This window comes from Dermacentor variabilis, chromosome 7, assembly GCF_050947875.1.
Source record: "Dermacentor variabilis isolate Ectoservices chromosome 7, ASM5094787v1, whole genome shotgun sequence".
Taxonomy (NCBI): Eukaryota; Metazoa; Arthropoda; class Arachnida; order Ixodida; family Ixodidae; genus Dermacentor; species Dermacentor variabilis.
Genome location: NC_134574.1, coordinates 52,800,033 through 52,817,644, shown reverse-complemented (window position 1 = coordinate 52,817,644; position 17,612 = coordinate 52,800,033). Strand labels below are relative to the sequence as shown.

At 47.9% G+C, this 17,612-nt stretch overlaps 1 protein-coding gene across 10 annotated transcripts in view; it reads right to left on the bottom strand.

The window, feature by feature from the left end:
* Nucleotides 1–17,612, bottom strand: part of LOC142587437 (uncharacterized) — a 249,503-nt gene that overhangs the window by 212,499 nt on the left and 19,392 nt on the right. For 4 of the 10 annotated variants that reach the window (XM_075698453.1, XM_075698450.1, XM_075698456.1 and 1 more), the window contains one exon: nt 5,287–7,557. The exons of 5 other annotated variants lie outside the window; for them this stretch is intronic. Coding sequence is in view for 3 of the 5 variants with exons in the window: in XM_075698450.1 (XP_075554565.1) it covers nt 7,507–7,557 (51 nt within the window). In the remaining 2 variants the exon portion in view is untranslated. One more of the 10 variants, XM_075698452.1, reaches the window with a different exon arrangement.

Below are 17,612 nucleotides of genomic sequence, written 5' to 3'. Positions count from 1 at the left end.
TGGTCGCCCAAAAGTCTGTAAGGTCAGCGGAGGCCAACCAAAGTTGACCAGAGTTGACCAAAGCCAACGAAGCAACAATGCAGTTTATTGTAAAATAGACCTGCAATGTGCAAGAGAAATCTGTGGCTCAAGCATTGTTTCGATGGGCAGAAGCAAAGGTGACGAATTAGTCGCAATCACAGCGCCAGCAGGATATTAAGATGTTACTGCGCCCCTTTTCATCTGAACTGCACTCCATACTGTGGCCACGCATCTGGAAACAGCCACTCAGCACTCAGTCCGCAAAGCAATCCCCTCAGCCGCTTTGATTCCGGGCGCCTACACTCGATATCAGTGCGCACAAGAGCGCGCATTTCTGTTGAATAGACAATTTCACACATGAGAGAACAACAGCAATCTGCAGCCCCAAGAAACATCCGTTCACGTGATTTATTAGTCCAGTATGCCAAAACAAAAAGCCCGTTTTTAAGTTGTTCCCATGAACTCAAAGCCTCTTTTTACGTTTTTGGGTAAAAGAAAGGCGCACAATGCATCAAGACCAATATTTATAATTTTTCGTATAACTTGCGGCAAGTTTAACTAGTAACATTTTGACCATGTACAGAGGGAAAGGAATTAAAATCGGCAGGCTTCTGTTTCACCTCACTCCTGCTACTTTCACTTGAGTTTTTCGCCTGCTAAATTTAGCGGGCTATTTCAACAGGCAAAACCGGAAGCCATCGTGCGGCTGTACCTTCCCTCTTTGCATAGACAAAGAATTATCTTCACAATATGCCGTGGTGCAGTCGTTTGCCAAATGTGGAATTTTGCTGGACGACAATGCGCTGTGGGACCATGGCAGCGATGACGATGGCAGCACTAGTGAGGACCAGTGGTTGTTGTTGTTGTTGCTTATCACGTGTGCGGCCCCTACCCCCAATGGGGGTTGGCCAAGAAATGGGTGGATTATTCCAAATTATTACAGTGACCATGCCAGCTAACAATAAATTTTCATTATCAAATGTGCCCTCGTGTACGCTCTTTTTTTTTTTTTTCCTGTCACATGCGATATGGGAGGGTCGACTTACATTCGTGTCGACTTACAGTCCTGTAAATACGGTAAATACAGAGTCAAAGACACAAGCCTTGCCTGTGAGCATTTCTGGCAGTCCTACTAACCCTTTTGTTGCGTTTGTATTATGCGCGTGTTGTGTCAAAAACGCGTTTATCACCTCATAACACTCTAGTCAATACAATTTATATGTTATATTGCGTGCCAAGAAACTTACCAAACTTATTATACACATATCGTTACAAGAGCCATATGATGATCAATTAATATGTCTACGTTTGATTCAGTACTGAATGTACATAACGTACATGTATACCTGCGTGCCTTATTAATGCAGTTGCTCTAATTGCATAATCATGTAACATGCAGCATATTTGGTATCCATCTCATTTCAGCCTAACATGTGTTGAGCTTGCAGAAACTTACGATTTGGTATCTAGGCTGCCTTGCTGTTTGTCCTATCTCTCCGACTGCCTCATCGTGAAGCTACCCCAGCTTAATTTATTTCATGCCATCTTTAAGTTGAGATTTAGTGGCATACTTGGGGTATAATAGTCACACCACCATCTCGGAAAAGAACATATCAGCGATAGTAATTCATTGGTGAAAAAGTTTGCTGTAATTCAATGTTAACCACAGTTTCCTTCTCCATGTACTAGCTTTAGGACACCCTGATGGATCAAATAATTTGCGTCTACAGAGAAAATGGCCACATTTTCTCGACAGCCTGCCATGCCCATGCTCATGCTGTAATTTTTCAATTCCAAAAATTCTTTATTCAAGTTCTTGCGCTGTAAAAGTGCAGTAAATATTACCTGGTCACATTTCTCTATCTCAGTTTTCAACGTAGGTTATGAAAAAAGCTGCCGAGTGGTACAAATCAAAGAAGAAGCAGTGTTTCAAGAGGAAAAAGTAGATGCACTGTTTCCCCTAAACGGCCATAGTGACCCACACTGGGAAGCCGAGGCCAAGTGGGTAGAGCACAAAATAACCTGCCGAAAGCTGCAAATGATCAACTGAAAACAGAAAATGATAAGTTGAACAAAAGGGTGGAATTGCTTGAAAAAGCATTGTGCAGCAGGATCGTTAAGACAGGTTCGCATTCTGCAGCAGTTCTTATTTCATTTGCAATGGCAAATTTTTCTTGCTAGATACTAAGATGCACATATTTGGTTGTTGTTTGCTATATCTCTCACTTACACTGAACACATGTGGTAGGTGGATGTCCAAAGTTGCTCAGCAAAAACAATGATTTTTCTGTTGAGTGCCACCGTGCATTTCTTTGCGCACAAAACAGGAGCGTCAATCTGGCTCCTGCACAACAGTGGCTGAGAAACACTTCCAACAGAAGAAACCTTCGCCTGAGGTGCAGGCTTCCCCTGGGAGAGCAGAGCAGCTCTGTGTGTCGCCTGCTGCACCTACACTTGAATCATCATCACCCACCAGGCCACAGTCTGCTGCAGAGGCCGTACTTCCAGTAAGTTGGAAATATGCTGACAAAAATGACAAGCTGGAAGCTTTCAAGCTATATTCACCGATTGGGAACGAGGTTTGTGCTAATTAAACTTCCCTTGAATTTTATTTGTTTTAAAGTACAGGCGATGAATATCCAGTTGGGCTGCCCTTGGCTTTGTTGAGTAATGTGTGTCGTGTACTGCGTAGCTCCATACAATGAAATACGGGCGTGACGAAAAGTAGAAGAAAAAAAAAGAGGGCGACAGGATAGAGCACTACTAGCCTAGCAAAGCACCTTGCTGGAAATAAATGATGATTACAGCAATCAAGAGAGCTCAAACAATATGCTTATTGTACATGGCCAGTGGCTGGAGCCAATATCTAACTGCGTGGAACTCTTGTTTCTCAGCAGAACATTTTCTTGGGCGAGATAACCAAGTGCCAAACCTGTGCAGTCATCTTGTCCTTTTCTTTGTTTCTTTTTTTTTTTTTGCACTACTATTTTTCTTTTGTTTCTTTTGCCTACACACACTGGCCAAGGCCACTATTAGTTTCCGTGATAATTATGAAATGTTGCATGCAAATGTCTACAAGCAGCTGCCTTTTATATTGACTGGTAATTGTATTTCACCATAATATAGCGATTGCAATGACATAAACCCTTAATTATAAATAGTATAGGATGGCTTAATTTTCTATCGCAGTAGTAAAAGTTGGTATGTGACAGTATTGTTGTGGTTGTTTTATCGTTTCAAGTGTTCCCAGGTAGTGGCGTGTGGCTGCGAAAATCTGTGTGTGAACATTTCATGCAGCACCCGAATGATGGAATTTTTGTTCGCGAGGCCAGCGTACAAATATTTTCGACTGCAGGCCTCATTAACAGAAGCGTCACTGGCAATGCATCAAGTAGGACTAAAACAAAGGTCAAGTCACTCTTGGATACTACAAAATATGATATTCTGAAAAGTATGCTCTTAATCCTTTAATATGCTATAACGGGTGTGTACGTGCAATCTTTTGCACGTACACTAAAGCATTAAAGGTCTAGATAATTTGTCACTGTGCCCCCAATCTTTTATACTAATACTTTGCAATAAACTTTGATCGATTAAAATAAAGTGCTTCAGTTTTCTCATTTGATGGTCCCATTTATTTTCAGCATTCTTCAGGCATTACCTAGACCGCCGATCAGCAGCCCCGAAGAAATTGCCACAAGACATAATTGCCTTGACAAAATAGTCAGCTGCCAGATGGACATCATGAAGGGCCAGGAGAAGCATTTGTAGTTGTTTCGATTTTGAGAATATATTTGTACATATGCCTCAATTGTCCACTCTGCTTATCATTCTAGGGGTGCTGCCACATTGTGGCCCCTCTGCGTGAAGACGGATGTCCACAACACACTTATACAAGACATTCTAATAGACAAATACATGACCAATAGGCATCAATGATCCAATAAGCATATACATACAATACCAATACATTACCAATGGGCAAATACAGAATCAATAGGCCAATACAGTCCCAATTGGCCAATATAGCTCCAATAGGCAAATACAAAACCAATAGACCAATAAGTGTCGATAACCCAAAGGCTATTGGTTTTGCTTGCTAGGGTACAAGCCGTGGATAGCATTAGACATGACCAATCCCCATCAGGCCAAGTGCAAACCTTGCACTTAAACATTCAATATTGCTGCCACGGGTGCATCAGCATTGAAAAGCCACATCAAAATCACCAGGCATATTGGTGTCATGAAAGTAGCAGCAGGAAGCTCAGTGAGAAGCTACCTGACCCCAATTGCAGTTGACCAAACCACAGCTCCATTACAGTCACCATGCACCTGCGCTTGTAGAACACACAAGCTTGTTACAGACACTGAATTCTAAGACTATGAAAGTCGTCACATCCCACTTTTCGTACTGGTTGTCATCGCGAGCAGGTCATTTTCTTGTGGGGAGAAGAAATGCACCTATGTGTCATGGCCTCAGGCCTTTCTTGCTCTCGACAGTGTATTGAGAGATCAAGCAAAGCGAGTCTACGTCTACGAATGACTGCCTGCAACATAAGCAAATGGACATGCACGTAAGGTGCTCGAAATTGACTCAGAAAGTGGGGACCAGGTTATTATACCTCCAGAGCAGAGTACATTCAAGAAAAGCTCTAGAGCGCCCTCGAACCTTTGCCTCTTGCAAAGATTATTCCGATATCCATGGATGGTCTCAATGTTATCTTCCAAGATCATTTGCAACAAAACCACCAAGTTCGGTGCACCGACTTGGTCACATGTGGCCTTCACACAATTCACATTGCCTACAGGGAAGACATTGCAGCAAGTAAGTGTTTCTCATTGTTGAGTCTGAGTGCTCTACTTGAAGATGCTCCAGTGCCAAGCGAGGAGTTTTCAACAGTTACTGGCAAAGAAGGCTTTCCTCTTAAGTTTGTCGCTGACCAGTGGCTGGAAAATGTTCCTCTAATTGAGACAGCTTTGGTGGTGTGGTGTCACATCGAAAGGTACATTGGGGCCACTAAAGGAAGACAACTTGCCGAAATGTGGATCATTCCACAAGTTGTGTGAATGCTTTGCTGCCAGCAAAGTTGAATTTTGCACTTGCCATGGCAATGGTACTAAAGCATTTCCTGACAGATTACCAGACAAACGAACCAATGGCTTTATTTCTTGCCAAGGATTTGGAGACTGTTGCCGGGAAGCTGCTGACCAAGTTTTTCAAGTGTTCAGTCCTGTCAGCAAATAGAACCTTGGACCTGCTGAAAGTCGACATTGAGAATGCAGAGGATCACACACCACATAAAAAGGTGGATTTAGGGCACAAAGCACAGCAAAAAGCGAAAAATTCCAAAGTGTGCCCAAAGGTAGTGTTTCAGCTTCAGATGGTGTGTAAACAGTTCTTGATCAGTAAAGAAAAAAAGGGTCCTATAGAGAAGCCCTTCGAGGATTCCTTTATTTAGGGGTCTACCCTCACTGGACCTGCAGCACATGTCTTCAAAGCCAGACGAATGCCTTGCAGGCTTTAGAAAAGTGGGGCTCTTCGATTATCCATTTCTTGCTACTCGCAGGCTACCAGAGTCAGCAGAAACGCCTTCATTTTTCTCAAGTTGCTCCACCTACCGCGCAACGCACTTTCACCACGCATTCATTTTACTCCGGATGGACAGTTCAGGATACCTACGGACTGTCAGAACCAGTCAGGTCGATTTTGGTCTGGCTGCTCTCTGGAAATTCTCTGGCTAGCAGAGGACAAAAAGAGGTGACAAGCACACGCTGCCATCTCTGTAGAGACTTAATTCACGCATTGCAATGCGGGCGGTTGAGGGCTTTTACCTCGCTCAGCTAACTGGCTATGGTCACCTTTAGATTTTGTTACTTTTAGGGTTATCTTCTAAGATTCTAACGCACCGTTCCGCCTTGCGAGGCGGTGCAATACAAGTGGCAGCGAACCATTTGAAACTTTTGCATGTGTCAAGGCTTCTTGTGAGCCGTGAACAGCGCACTGTGCTCGCACGCGTGCATACTATCCCTGCATTGCAATCCGCGCAAGTTGTAGATGCTCATTCCCACACACTTCGGTGCCTTTTCGGTTCATCTTTCTCTGGTGGTATCCCTTTTCACACCTCCTACATATGTGCAGCGATAGTTCCTTTTTCTGTAGCTAGGGAAGGCGTCACAGCTAGCCAGTGTTCACTCCGCCTCTCCGTTGTATGTGCGGGTGGCATCTCGATACTGATATGTTCTAACTAGGCCGCTGATGTTAAAAGAATGCACTGGTTGAGTAAGAACCACACATACACTAGCTTGCTGCTCTAATGATCGACTAATAATAGTTTTACATGTTAAATTTCTTGTGCAATATGAACAATTTTATAAGACTGCTATTTTTTGTTTCACGCATACAATAAACACAACTTTGGTTGTTCTCTTTGTGCAATTAAGAAGGGAGACTCTTGCAGCATTGTTTTTTGAAGTGATCAGATTCATGTGCTGTCCGACTTGATTTCCCATTTGTACATACTTTTTCTTTGCGAGCGAAAAATCTCACTTCTTTTTTGTTATACTATTGTAGTCTGCCCACTACAAGCTGCACTCACTACAACTTTTTTTTTCTTGTCATCCTACTGTACTCCGTTTTTGCTGTACTTACATCTTCGTGATCTGTCGTCCTTGGCTTTCTTCCTTTCTGCCTATTGCCTTCTTCCCTTCTTTTCATCTTTATTAAGTGCGTATATGTTTTCAAACCAAATGAAATTTTTTTTAGGAACTTCTACATATAAGGTCCATTCGATTTATCTGCACTACCTGAACTAGTTAATGTAGTGCCACACTCGGCCATTCGTTTTGGCAATGCAACGTGGCACCCTCTGAACTGCGGCGTTCATTTTAAACAGGTGCAGGCGTTATGCAGGGCTAGTTCAGGCAGACCCTGCACCGTGTTGGGAGGTGGTGCCGGTCGTGCACAAGTGCAACAACCATGGTAGCAGACGACGGCAGCATTTGCATTGCAATAGACGGCGCGTCAACGAAGCTGACGCCGATCGTCAATGAAGATGGGAGCAGTGTTTGGCAAGGGAACGGCTATGTGTACAGGACAGAAGGTATGTTTGGGCACTGCTCCATGTTGCATGAAACATGTGGGTGCACGAAGCATTTTGCTTGTAACGTCATACCCGCAAGAAATATTTCGCTGTAGTGCTAATCGCATTAGTAACTGCTGCGAGTTAGTTTCTGTATGACAGCTTACCTTTCCTTGGCACACGACTATCTGTAGTAAACTGATACCTATTTGTGTGTATTAGCACTAATACCTCTTTGTGTGTGCTAGCGGGGTGCAATATCGGCGCGTAGGTTAGCGTTTAAAGGTAGCTTTTTATACTTATATTAATTCCGCATGTGCACTCAATGGTATTCTAGCTATTGGGTGCAGTACGCTTGCGTCAGACGGGACAGCTATGTCCGTAGTGTTTGCGGGTCAGCAGCCGCCTACCGGCACCCAGTCGCCAGCAGCAGCAGAAACGGCGGCACAGGAGGCACCTGCAGAAGTGGCACGGGGCGTGCCGGAATCAGATACCACTGAACTGTGGTCTGAAAGCAGGACACGGTTCCCGATTTCAGACTACAAGGAAAAGAAGGCTTTTCTTGGGAAAAAAGGGGGCTTCTGGCAAGCTTTTTGTTAAAGGTCTTTGTGAGGTTTTATCATGCTTGGCCAAGCTACTGAGTGATTAGACAAGCTTACTGACCATAATTTTAGTGGTTTCCCTCCTTCATTCCCTGGTTCTTTTCATATATGTTATGCAATATAAATATATACACCTACCTAGCTAGCTGCTAATATGCACATTTGTATGTATGTATACAGGTTCGGGTGCCTACCATCAGTGTGAAGCATGCACAGAAAGTTCTCGTTTTTACTTGTTTAAAAAAAAAAATAAAGCCAGTTGGAGTTCGGCGTGCCCGTCCTGACCCTGTCTATGTGTGTGTCTTTTTTTAGCGCTGTCGAAATATTCCTTCATATGTATGTTTACTCTCATCATGCTGCCAGCACTGGTGGGTTTGGCTCGTCTGTTTAAATAACTGGTATTAACCTGTTAGTAACATCATGATCATCACACCATGCTGATCTGACTATGTTTTGATGAAGCTTCCTGCCCTATGTAATGCCAATTTGGCCATAGAGAGTAATGAAATTTCAGAAACTGTGCTGAACGAGATGAGATCATTTTCCTTGCTCCTTGCGAGTCCACACTAGAGGTCATCACACCAGTGCAGGAGCCTCTAAATGCTCACAGTGGTCTTTATTGGTCTGCAGACATTTTGAGAAACCCCTGTTGCTCACTTTTGTTTTGTTAAATGGAAAAATATATTTTTATGCTCTGCATCTTTTCACGACGAAGAAGGTACTATGGCAAGCCCTTGCCAATGCAATAAACAAACGCTTTGATTGCAGTGTGAGCCCAATTCAGGCCAAAAATAAATGGAAGAGTTTAGAAAGGGCATACAAACGAGCAAAGACGAAGAACAACTCCTCAGGCCATTCGCACATCAACTGCAGCCATGAAGAGTAAGTACATTTACTGGAGGTCAAAATCGTAGCAAACTGAACAAGAGGTAGAGGAGAGCCTTGGCCTGATAGCCAACATTTAACAAGTGGACTTGTTTTCACGAAGACAGACAAGTCTACTTCTTGGAACGTTGGCTAGCAGACAGAGGCTCACCAAAAACCCCTTGCTCATTTTGCCTTTTGTGCTGCATCATGGAATGTTCTGAGGTTCTTGCTACTGTGGATTTACTTGAGCTGCCATTCATGAATGCTTTGAACATATTTTTTTTAGGGAGCTAGGTGAAGTACTGGAGCGCGAGCATCACATTGCACCCCCATTCCTTTTAGCCCCAGGAAAAGTAATACAGGCTGAACATTTATGGTAAGACTGCCTGAGCTTAATTATGGAGCAGTTCCAAAAAGTGTTTTCAACCTAAAATGCTTGTTCCAGTACACCTTCAGACACAGAGGCCAGTTGCAACAACGAGGCAGGGCCATCGCAACAGCCCCAGGATGATGCACGCCACAAGCGGTGCCGCAGGGACACTTCCATCAACACCCTCCTGGATGTTTTCCAGGAGGCCAAAAAGGATCGAGCCGAGCGCTTTGAAAAAAAGATGGCTTTGCTGGAGCGGCTTGTTACAGCAGTTGAGGCTAAAGCTACCCAGGTCGAATAAATTGCCGAAAACATTGATCGTCATGTTGCTTTCTCACCAGTCACTGATATAAGATGATCAAAACATGCTTTACTACAAGCATATGTTTGGCAGTGGTTCTCAAGCCTCATTTAATGCATGTGCATAACGATGTGTCTTGCAACACATCCTGCGTCAGCCCCCATTTCGGCTATGTAGTAAATCACACACAGCACCCCAACATGCATTAACCATTTATCGACTTTCTCTATTCGGTCAATAGCTAATGGCATTAACTTTCAGCAACATTCAAATTCAAAAACTGTGCATCCACACCTTGTACATAGCTGCTCATATTGAGCATAGCTGCAGTGACTATGAGTAGTTAGAAAAAAATTGGAGGACGCTTAAGCTTTGCCTTCAAGAGTGGAACGCGACAGCGTTCCCGTCGACCCGCCAATGACAATGGGCTACGGCACAGCGACTACGCGCCCCGCATCGGACGCGGTGAGCAACGAGCAACGCAGCGTTCGGCGCGACAACGAAATGTGCGCCTGAGCAAGCGACGCACGCCCGAGCCTTAGAAACAGCTCGTTTCTAAGGCAACACCGCGTTCACTAGAGGCACTTTTGTACCGCTTTGAAGCATCGAACTCGTGGCTCAGTGGTAACGTCTCCGTCTCACACTCCGGAGAGCCTGGTTCGATTCCCACCCAGCCCATCTTGGAAGTTGCTTTTTTTTTTTTTGAAGTGCCTGCCGTGATTTATCGCTCACGGCCAACGCCGCGGACGCCGACGCCGACGACACCGGCTTTTCTGCGACACGAGCTCCTTAACGCTATCGCGTTAATAGCTATAAAGGCAGTGTATCAGCCCTGCAGGTACCAGAAATGGATGTGCTATTCAATACACTGTTCTTTGCTACTGGCACTTGTGCACACATGCCCATGACAAAAATGCTTGATGTGTACACTCAAATGTATACAGCGTCAGCACTGATTCTGAGCAATATCTTCTCGCAAGCTCTCGCTGAAACCTGCCACACTACGGTCAATGAAGATATCGGTGTCTTCATCACTGACAACTTCTTGCACTGGCAGCTGCCGCAGTTCGTCAAAAAAATCTCTCTCTTCATTGCACAAGTTGTGCAGAACACATGCACCCATGACAGTAAGTACGCACTGTTTGATGCTTGCAGCATCGACGAGATACAGCCGCCTGAAGCGCTGCTTCAGCAATCCGAAAGCATTCTCAACTGCAACTCTTTGCTGCGAATGAACCTCGTAGAACTTTTCCTTCCACGACCGGAAAGTAGCCTCGTTGTCTTGGTAAGGCGTCATGAGCCATGGTAGGAGGGGATATGCTGAATCTCCAAGGATATATCCATTGCAGCATTTCAACGCGGCTTCTTCAAAGAAAGGGCTTTCACGCAGCACCCTTGCGTCATGTGCCAAGCCAGGGAAACCAATAAATACATCCAGGAACTTGTTTCTGTCATTGACAATGCCTTGCAGCACAATTGAAGGCCACTTCTTTCGGTTGCAGTAAGAATGAGGAGATTCCGTCGGCTTGTTGATCTCGATGTGGCAGCCGTCAATACAGCCTACTGTGTTTTGGGGCCCCTTGCCACCGGTTTTCGCAAGGAAGCTCGCCTTGCTGCGCTCCTGCTCCTGCCGGCCAGGCCACGCAATAACCTCCTCACTGACACCGATGAGGGAATCCAACATTCGCATGACACAGCTGTGTACAGTCGACACGGCAAGGTCGAAGCGGTCAGCCAAAGAGTACATACTGCACTGTCCACCCAAGTAACACAAAACCACCAAGCATGTCTTTTCGGCACTAACCCTTGGACGGCCTCTTCTCGTCGCGCTCGGGAAGAACGGCGACGCCATGTATCTGGTAGCAAGTCTATCAAACGTCTTGCGCGATAGGCAGAAAAGTCTTTTAAATTCAAAATCAAAGTAGCGACTGACGGCTTCTTCACAGTACTTAGGAATTCTATTGCGTTGCAACCTAGTTAGCTTCAGCGCTAGAATTGTGACAACATCGTCGAAGTCCTCGTCTTCACTGTCCGAGTCCATCAGCTCAATAACTGTTCGAACGATGGCTGCAGATGATGCACCGCAATCCATAGCGCTTTCCACCATATCAACCAGCCTGTACACCCTTCAAAACACTTTCGCCTAACCGCGGGCAGGCTGGATCAATCCATGAACAAAAGTGCCAAGACCAGCCAAGACAAAAGCGCCAAGACCAGCAGAAGGCCTGCACTACCTGCACTTCAGCATTCGTTTCAGTTTGGCGCTAGTGTCGCGCTATGCCTGCACTGCTGAACTGGCACTGCATGAGTGTGGCACTTTTTCTGAACTGCCAGGAACTAGTTCACGCAGTGCAAGGTAAATCGAACGGACCTAGAGTATGGGCTTAAACACCCTAATAGAGGGCCTTGAAAATTCACCATTCGGTGCTTGAAGTTCCTTAAAACAACCTTGAATCTCCTTCTCTTCAACCTGTACAAACCCTGCAACTATCAGATATAAATCTGTCCAATTGACGAGTTGGAGACAAAGCTTCCACGTCAATTCATCTACCGTATTTTCCGGTGTATAAGACGCGGTTTTTTTCCAAAAATCTTGCTGGTGCGTCCTATACAAGGGTGCGTCTTATATGCGAATTTTTCGTTTTTTTTTGCGGGTTCAGAAATTACTCAGGTTCATGCTCAAGCTTTTTTCACCGAAAAAATATCACTACCAATGATGCGGTAGTAGCACGGTTAATACTTCAATACGGGGACCGCCATGCGCAACTTTTTTTAGGTGAACTTTATCAAACAGCGGGGATGACGACTTCCAGAATCGCAAACACGCGGTCGTTTCGGAGGCGCAAGCAAAAGTAATGTAAAATTCCCAAAGATGGCGACAGTCGCGCTTCTCGACATTGTCAAGACAAGCCAAGCCGGCGTTCTTTTTTACTCATTCTTTGCAACTTCGCAACCGTGTACGTATTACGTCTGTGTTGGTGACTAGCTTAAACTTCGGCTAGGCGCGGGCGCCACGTGGTTTTTACCGCGATGGTGGCCCCTTCGCGGCTTCGGCCGCTTACGTTTTTCGGGCGAGTTCCGAAAGGCGCGTCCAATGTAGATGTTTGCAAGGCGCTCGTAAAGCGCTTTTCCTTGAACGACCTTAAGGCAGTGCAGGACTTTGGTGCAGGACGGTTTGAGATAACGTTTAAGAATAAGGCCGCGGTTGATCGCTTCTCAGCTGATCCCGCTTTGAAGGTTCGGGATGTGGAAGTTCGTTTTGAGTATAGAGGTGTGCGTGTGAAGTTGGTTAGGGTGTTTGGCTACCCCGTGGATCTTCCGGACCAGGCTCTCGTCTCCGAGCTAGAGGTCTTCGGAAAGGTTCACGGGATCTCCGAAGAATGCGTGCCCGGTTTCCCTGCCGTTGGCACCGGAAACCGGCGCATTCGGATAGAGATGGCGCGGCCCGTTCCTAACCTTCTTCGTGTAGGTGAGCGTGTCGTTCAGTGTGAGTACGAGGGTGTAGTTAGATTGTGCCGTAGGTGTAACATGGCAGGACACCACGCCGCCGCGTGCGACACGCCTCAGTGCGCGCGCTGCGGGCAGTTTGGCCACGCGTCCTGCGACGCGGCGTGCGTACGTTGCGGCGGCGACCATGCGGTTTTGGCGTGTAGTGTCCGCACCTACTCGTCAGTGACCGCGAGGCCAGAACAGCAGAACCCTGCCGTCGTGGAAGCGGTGACTTCGCCGGTAGCTGATACGGTTGCTGCCTTAGAGGAAGGAGAGAGCCAGGACTCCTTGAGCGTGGTCGATGCCGCCGAGCGCGGCAGCGATTCCGTGGACGCTACCGAGGTCGTTCCCCCTTCCGTCACGGCAACGTGCGAGGGGGCAGCGAGCGAGGAGGCTGAAGCGGCGGTCGCTGTCGCCTCCGTGGCGGGTACGCCTCTCGCTACGCCGGTCGCTATCTCTGGCACGTCCGAACCGCTGACTGGCGCGACTGACACTGCTCGTCGGTCGAACCATAAGCGTAAGAGCCGGCGCGCACACCGCGCTGGCTCCGCTGCCAGGGCGGCGGCCGCGGGGCGTGAGTCGAGCTCGGACGAAGGTGGCTCCCAGGGCTCGGAGACTGGCCCTCCAGAATTTAAGCGCAGTGCTGTTGAAACGTCCGATTCTGATACTGAGGTCCCATCGGACGCGGAGGGTTCTCCTCCTTGTCCCAATTGCGGATGGGGACGTTGCGAATGCTCGTTGCTCTCAGACAGAACCTATGAGTCTACTGATGAGGGGTCCCCAACTTTGGAGACCCTCTCATAAGTAGTCTTTGCTTATTTGTCACTAGCGGCTAGTATTACCTAATACTAGCCTGCTCTTTATTTATTTTCCTAGCTCTTTTTGTCTTCCTTTGTTTCTACTAGCTCTTAGCTAATCTCTTTCGCCCTTAAAATGGCTTCTTCTCTCACCATAGCTACCTTTAACTGTCGTGGTTTGTCGCGTGCTTCTGTAATTTGTAATTTGTAATTTGGCTAAATCCAAAAAGGTAGATATTCTTGTGCTTCAGGAAACTTATATTCATAGGCTAGGCCAGATCAGCCACTTCGACCGGATTTTTCGCACTCGGTCTTTCTGGAGTTATGGCGCGACGGGCAGTCGAGGTACGGCCATCGTTTTGATGCCGAATTTCGACTGCCTTGTTATTCGCCATGCCAGGGATTCCGAGGGCCGCGTCTTGTCGGTGGACCTTGATTGTGGCATTCGAATTGTTAATGTTTATGCTCCAACCCGGTCTAAAGATCAGAGAGAGTTTTTCGCTACATTAGAACCCTACTTGGTAGGTCCCTCTCGACTAATCCTTGTAGGCGACTTCAACTGTGTGTTAGAACAGGTTGATCGCATTCCGCATAGAGGGACTCCAAACCAGCAAGATAGGCGTGCAAATGTTGTACTACGAGAGCTCGTCGACGGGCTGGGACTTGTCGATGCTTGGCGTGTGCTTCGCCCTGGTCAGTCAGGAATGACTTGGACAGGAAGAGGCATGCAGAGCCGCATCGATCGTTTTTACATCTCGTCGTCACTGGCTCCTAGTATGCATTCTTCTTGGTTAACTCCTTCTGCTCTCAGCGACCACAGCTTCCTAATTCTGCGGTTCGCCGATTCTAGCATAGTCCCGCAAGGGAAGAGACCGTGGCGTCTGAATCCACGTCTCCTAAAAGACAGGCAGGCAACCGCAGAGGTATCATCCATTCTTTTTCGATCGCTGCACAATAGAGCGAATCTAAGTGGTACAGAATGGGATGACGTGAAAGTCAGAGTGCGTGAGTGCTTCAGGTCTTGGGGCAAGCGTCGGGCGCGCGAGGAGCGTGAGGAGATTAAAATCGTCTCCGACGCGATCCTCCTGCTCTCGAGGCCACTGTCCGGCGGTCCTGGAGTTGCTTCGGCGCTGGCCTCACTCCGAAAGGAACTTCGGATTCTCCTGCAGCGACGCTGGGATGGCTTGAGGGCCAGAACCCGAGCAGAGCTGTGGGAAATGGAAGCGTGGTGCAGCAGAAACGTCCTACGTAAACATCTCTCAAGGAAGAGCACAACTCTCTTCTCTAATAGATCCAAGCGATGGTAGCATAGTCGATTCACCAGATGGAGTTCTTGCACTGGCGAGGCAGTTTTACATGACCTTGTATGCCAAACCAGCTGCCACTCCAACTGCGTTTCCTTTTGCTTCGCCAGCTGAGCCGCCGCAAGTGTGCGACTCAGCCATAGATGAGGACGAGCTTTTTTCGGCATTGAAGTCTATGAAGCGTAATCGCAGTCCGGGATCCGATGGTCTGACAGTCGAATTTTATGTTAAATTTTGGACACTGTTAGGGAAGCCATTCACATCACTGGTGAACCGGCTACTCAGTGAAGGGACTTTGTCAGCGTCTCAACGAGAGGGGTTAATCACTCTCCTTTGTAAGGACGAGTCGAGGAGCTCCGATCTGAGAGCATGGCGCCCAATCACACTTCTGAACTGCGATTATAAGCTCATAGCAAAGTGCCTGTGTATGCGACTCACGCCAGTGCTCAGCACTGTTTTGGGTCCATACCAGGCATGTTGTGTCCAGGGGCGCTCTACTCAGCTTCACGGTATAGCACTAAGGGACCTTCTCCTGTGGGCAAATACCAGGAAACTTCCAGGTATTCTTTGCTCCTTCGATCAGGAGAAGGCTTTCGATATCATTAGCCATAGGTACCTTTTCCGTGTTTTGGAAGAGGCTGGTTTTAGTGCGGGTTTTAGACATATGGTCCAAGCTTTGTATTCTCGACCGACTTCTGCTGTTCTCATACGAGACCGCCTCTCGGAGTCGTTCATTGTGGGACGTGGTGTACGACAGGGGGACCCGCTCTCACCTGCCCTCTACGTACTCGCTTTTGAGCCGCTTCTGCAGAGGTTGTCTTGTGACAGCAGAATTGGCAGGTTCCTACTTCCACCAGGTTCCCCCCCGGTTGCACTCTTTGCCTATGCAGACGACTTGTCCATTGTCGTCCCTGACGAAGCATCAGCTTGCGGCGTCCTGGAGGTCATGGACAGTTACTGCGGGGCGAGCGGTGCAAGGTTGAATAGGTCGAAAAGTGCAGCAATGTACTTGAACTCCACTCCTTCCAGTCCGCAGCCCGTTCATGGTCTCCCCGTGAAAACGCGGCTGCGGATTCTAGGCTTCCAGTTCGAACCAGATGGTCTCTCTCCCGAAAACTGGCAACAGGCTAAGGAGAAGCTTGAAGCCAGGGTTCAGGAATTCAGCGCGTTGTCATGCCCTTTGACTGCTCGAGCGACAATCCTTCGCTCACTTCTGTTTTCCTTTCTGACGTATGTGGCGTGTGTGTCTCCTATTCCAACCCGAACCAAGCTTATCTTGGAGAGGGTCTTGTTTCGCTTCCTCTGGAAGGGTACAACTGGTTGTGTAGCTAGGCAGGTGCTCAAGTTGCCCAGGGACAAGGGAGGACTCGGAATTCCCGACCTGGGCATCGTGGCTACTGCACTACACGTCAGGTGGACCCAGGTCGCTCTTAACTCGGATATGCTCCTAACTCGAAGCTTAACTTCCTTCTTTCTTAGCACCCGACTCCGCTTGTTCTCGCAGAGCACATTTTCCCACTGTGTTCCTCGTTCAGGTACCCCGTCCACCATTTATGCGGCGGCTGCCAACTCTTTGGTAAGCCTCCGCAAGGTTCACCCAGGCATCGACGTAGTTTCAGCTCCACTCCAAGAGTTAGTGGATATCCTCACCCCAGGACTCCCCCCACATTGCCAAAGGTACGACCTGTCGATTCACAGGCCAAACTGGAAGCTCATTACGGCCGGTTTCCTCGACGCCAGGCGAGCCACCTTTATGTACCGCCTGGCGCGAGGGTGCCTGCCGTTGAGCTACAGGCCCTTCACAGCCATCCCGGCTCGTGGAGTGTGTCCTTTCTGTGGCGCTCGTGAGGACTCAGTTCATACCTTTACGCAGTGTTTGCTTCCTGCAGCTCTTCTCCAAAGAGTTGCTAGTCTATTTAGGCTCCCAGGCGTTCCTTATGAGACAGTCCGATTTTTGCACCCTTTGCCCAATCAGGCGATCAACCAGTTCGTGCTTCTCCTCGCCGAGTGCTCATACCAAGTTTGGCTGGCACGCTGCGATGCCATTTTCGGGGGTCGGGCACCGGGCCTTCACGAAGTGCTTGCGAAAGCACGGAAGGAGGTCTGGTTCCACCTCACCCGGGAGCGGCACCGCTTGGGCGAGAAGAAGTTTCTCGAAGTGTGGGCTCGTCCTGCCGTGATTTTTGACGAGTCAGGTGGAAAGCTATCCATTAAGTTATGATGCATGCTCCAAAGGTCGCACGACTCGGCCGTGTGCGCCAGTCGATCTACGGGGTTTTGTTTGGCTCAGTGGAACCCAAAGCTGGAACCGGTGGTGGTGCACCCTCAAGTGGTCGCGCTGCTCCGCGGACGGCTTTGGTGGTCTGCATGGTTGTATGCCTTGACCTCTTTTGCGTCAGGGCAGTCCGAGGGTCAGTCAGGCTTGTGCCCTGCAAGACCGACATGGCTGTTTGTGTGTTGAGTGCAGTCCCTCAGTTGGGCTGCACCACAACAGCCCCCTTGTCCGGGAAGGACCGTTGGCCCGAACCAAGTCCCCCCACCCAGTCAGCCCGGGTTGTGGGGGAGTACCGGGGTCAATGTATCGAATGATGCTGGGTTGATGAGTACATGAAAGCTCTGGGACGCGGCGCCTCTGGTTGCCAAGTCCTCTTCCCATCTGACAACGGTACCTACACCTGTCGTGCTCGGTCTTACTACAGTATGCCACCGAAGTTGCGCAAGAGCTACACCGCAAAGTTCAAATTATCTGCGGTCGAGTATGCTACCGAAAACGGAAATCGGG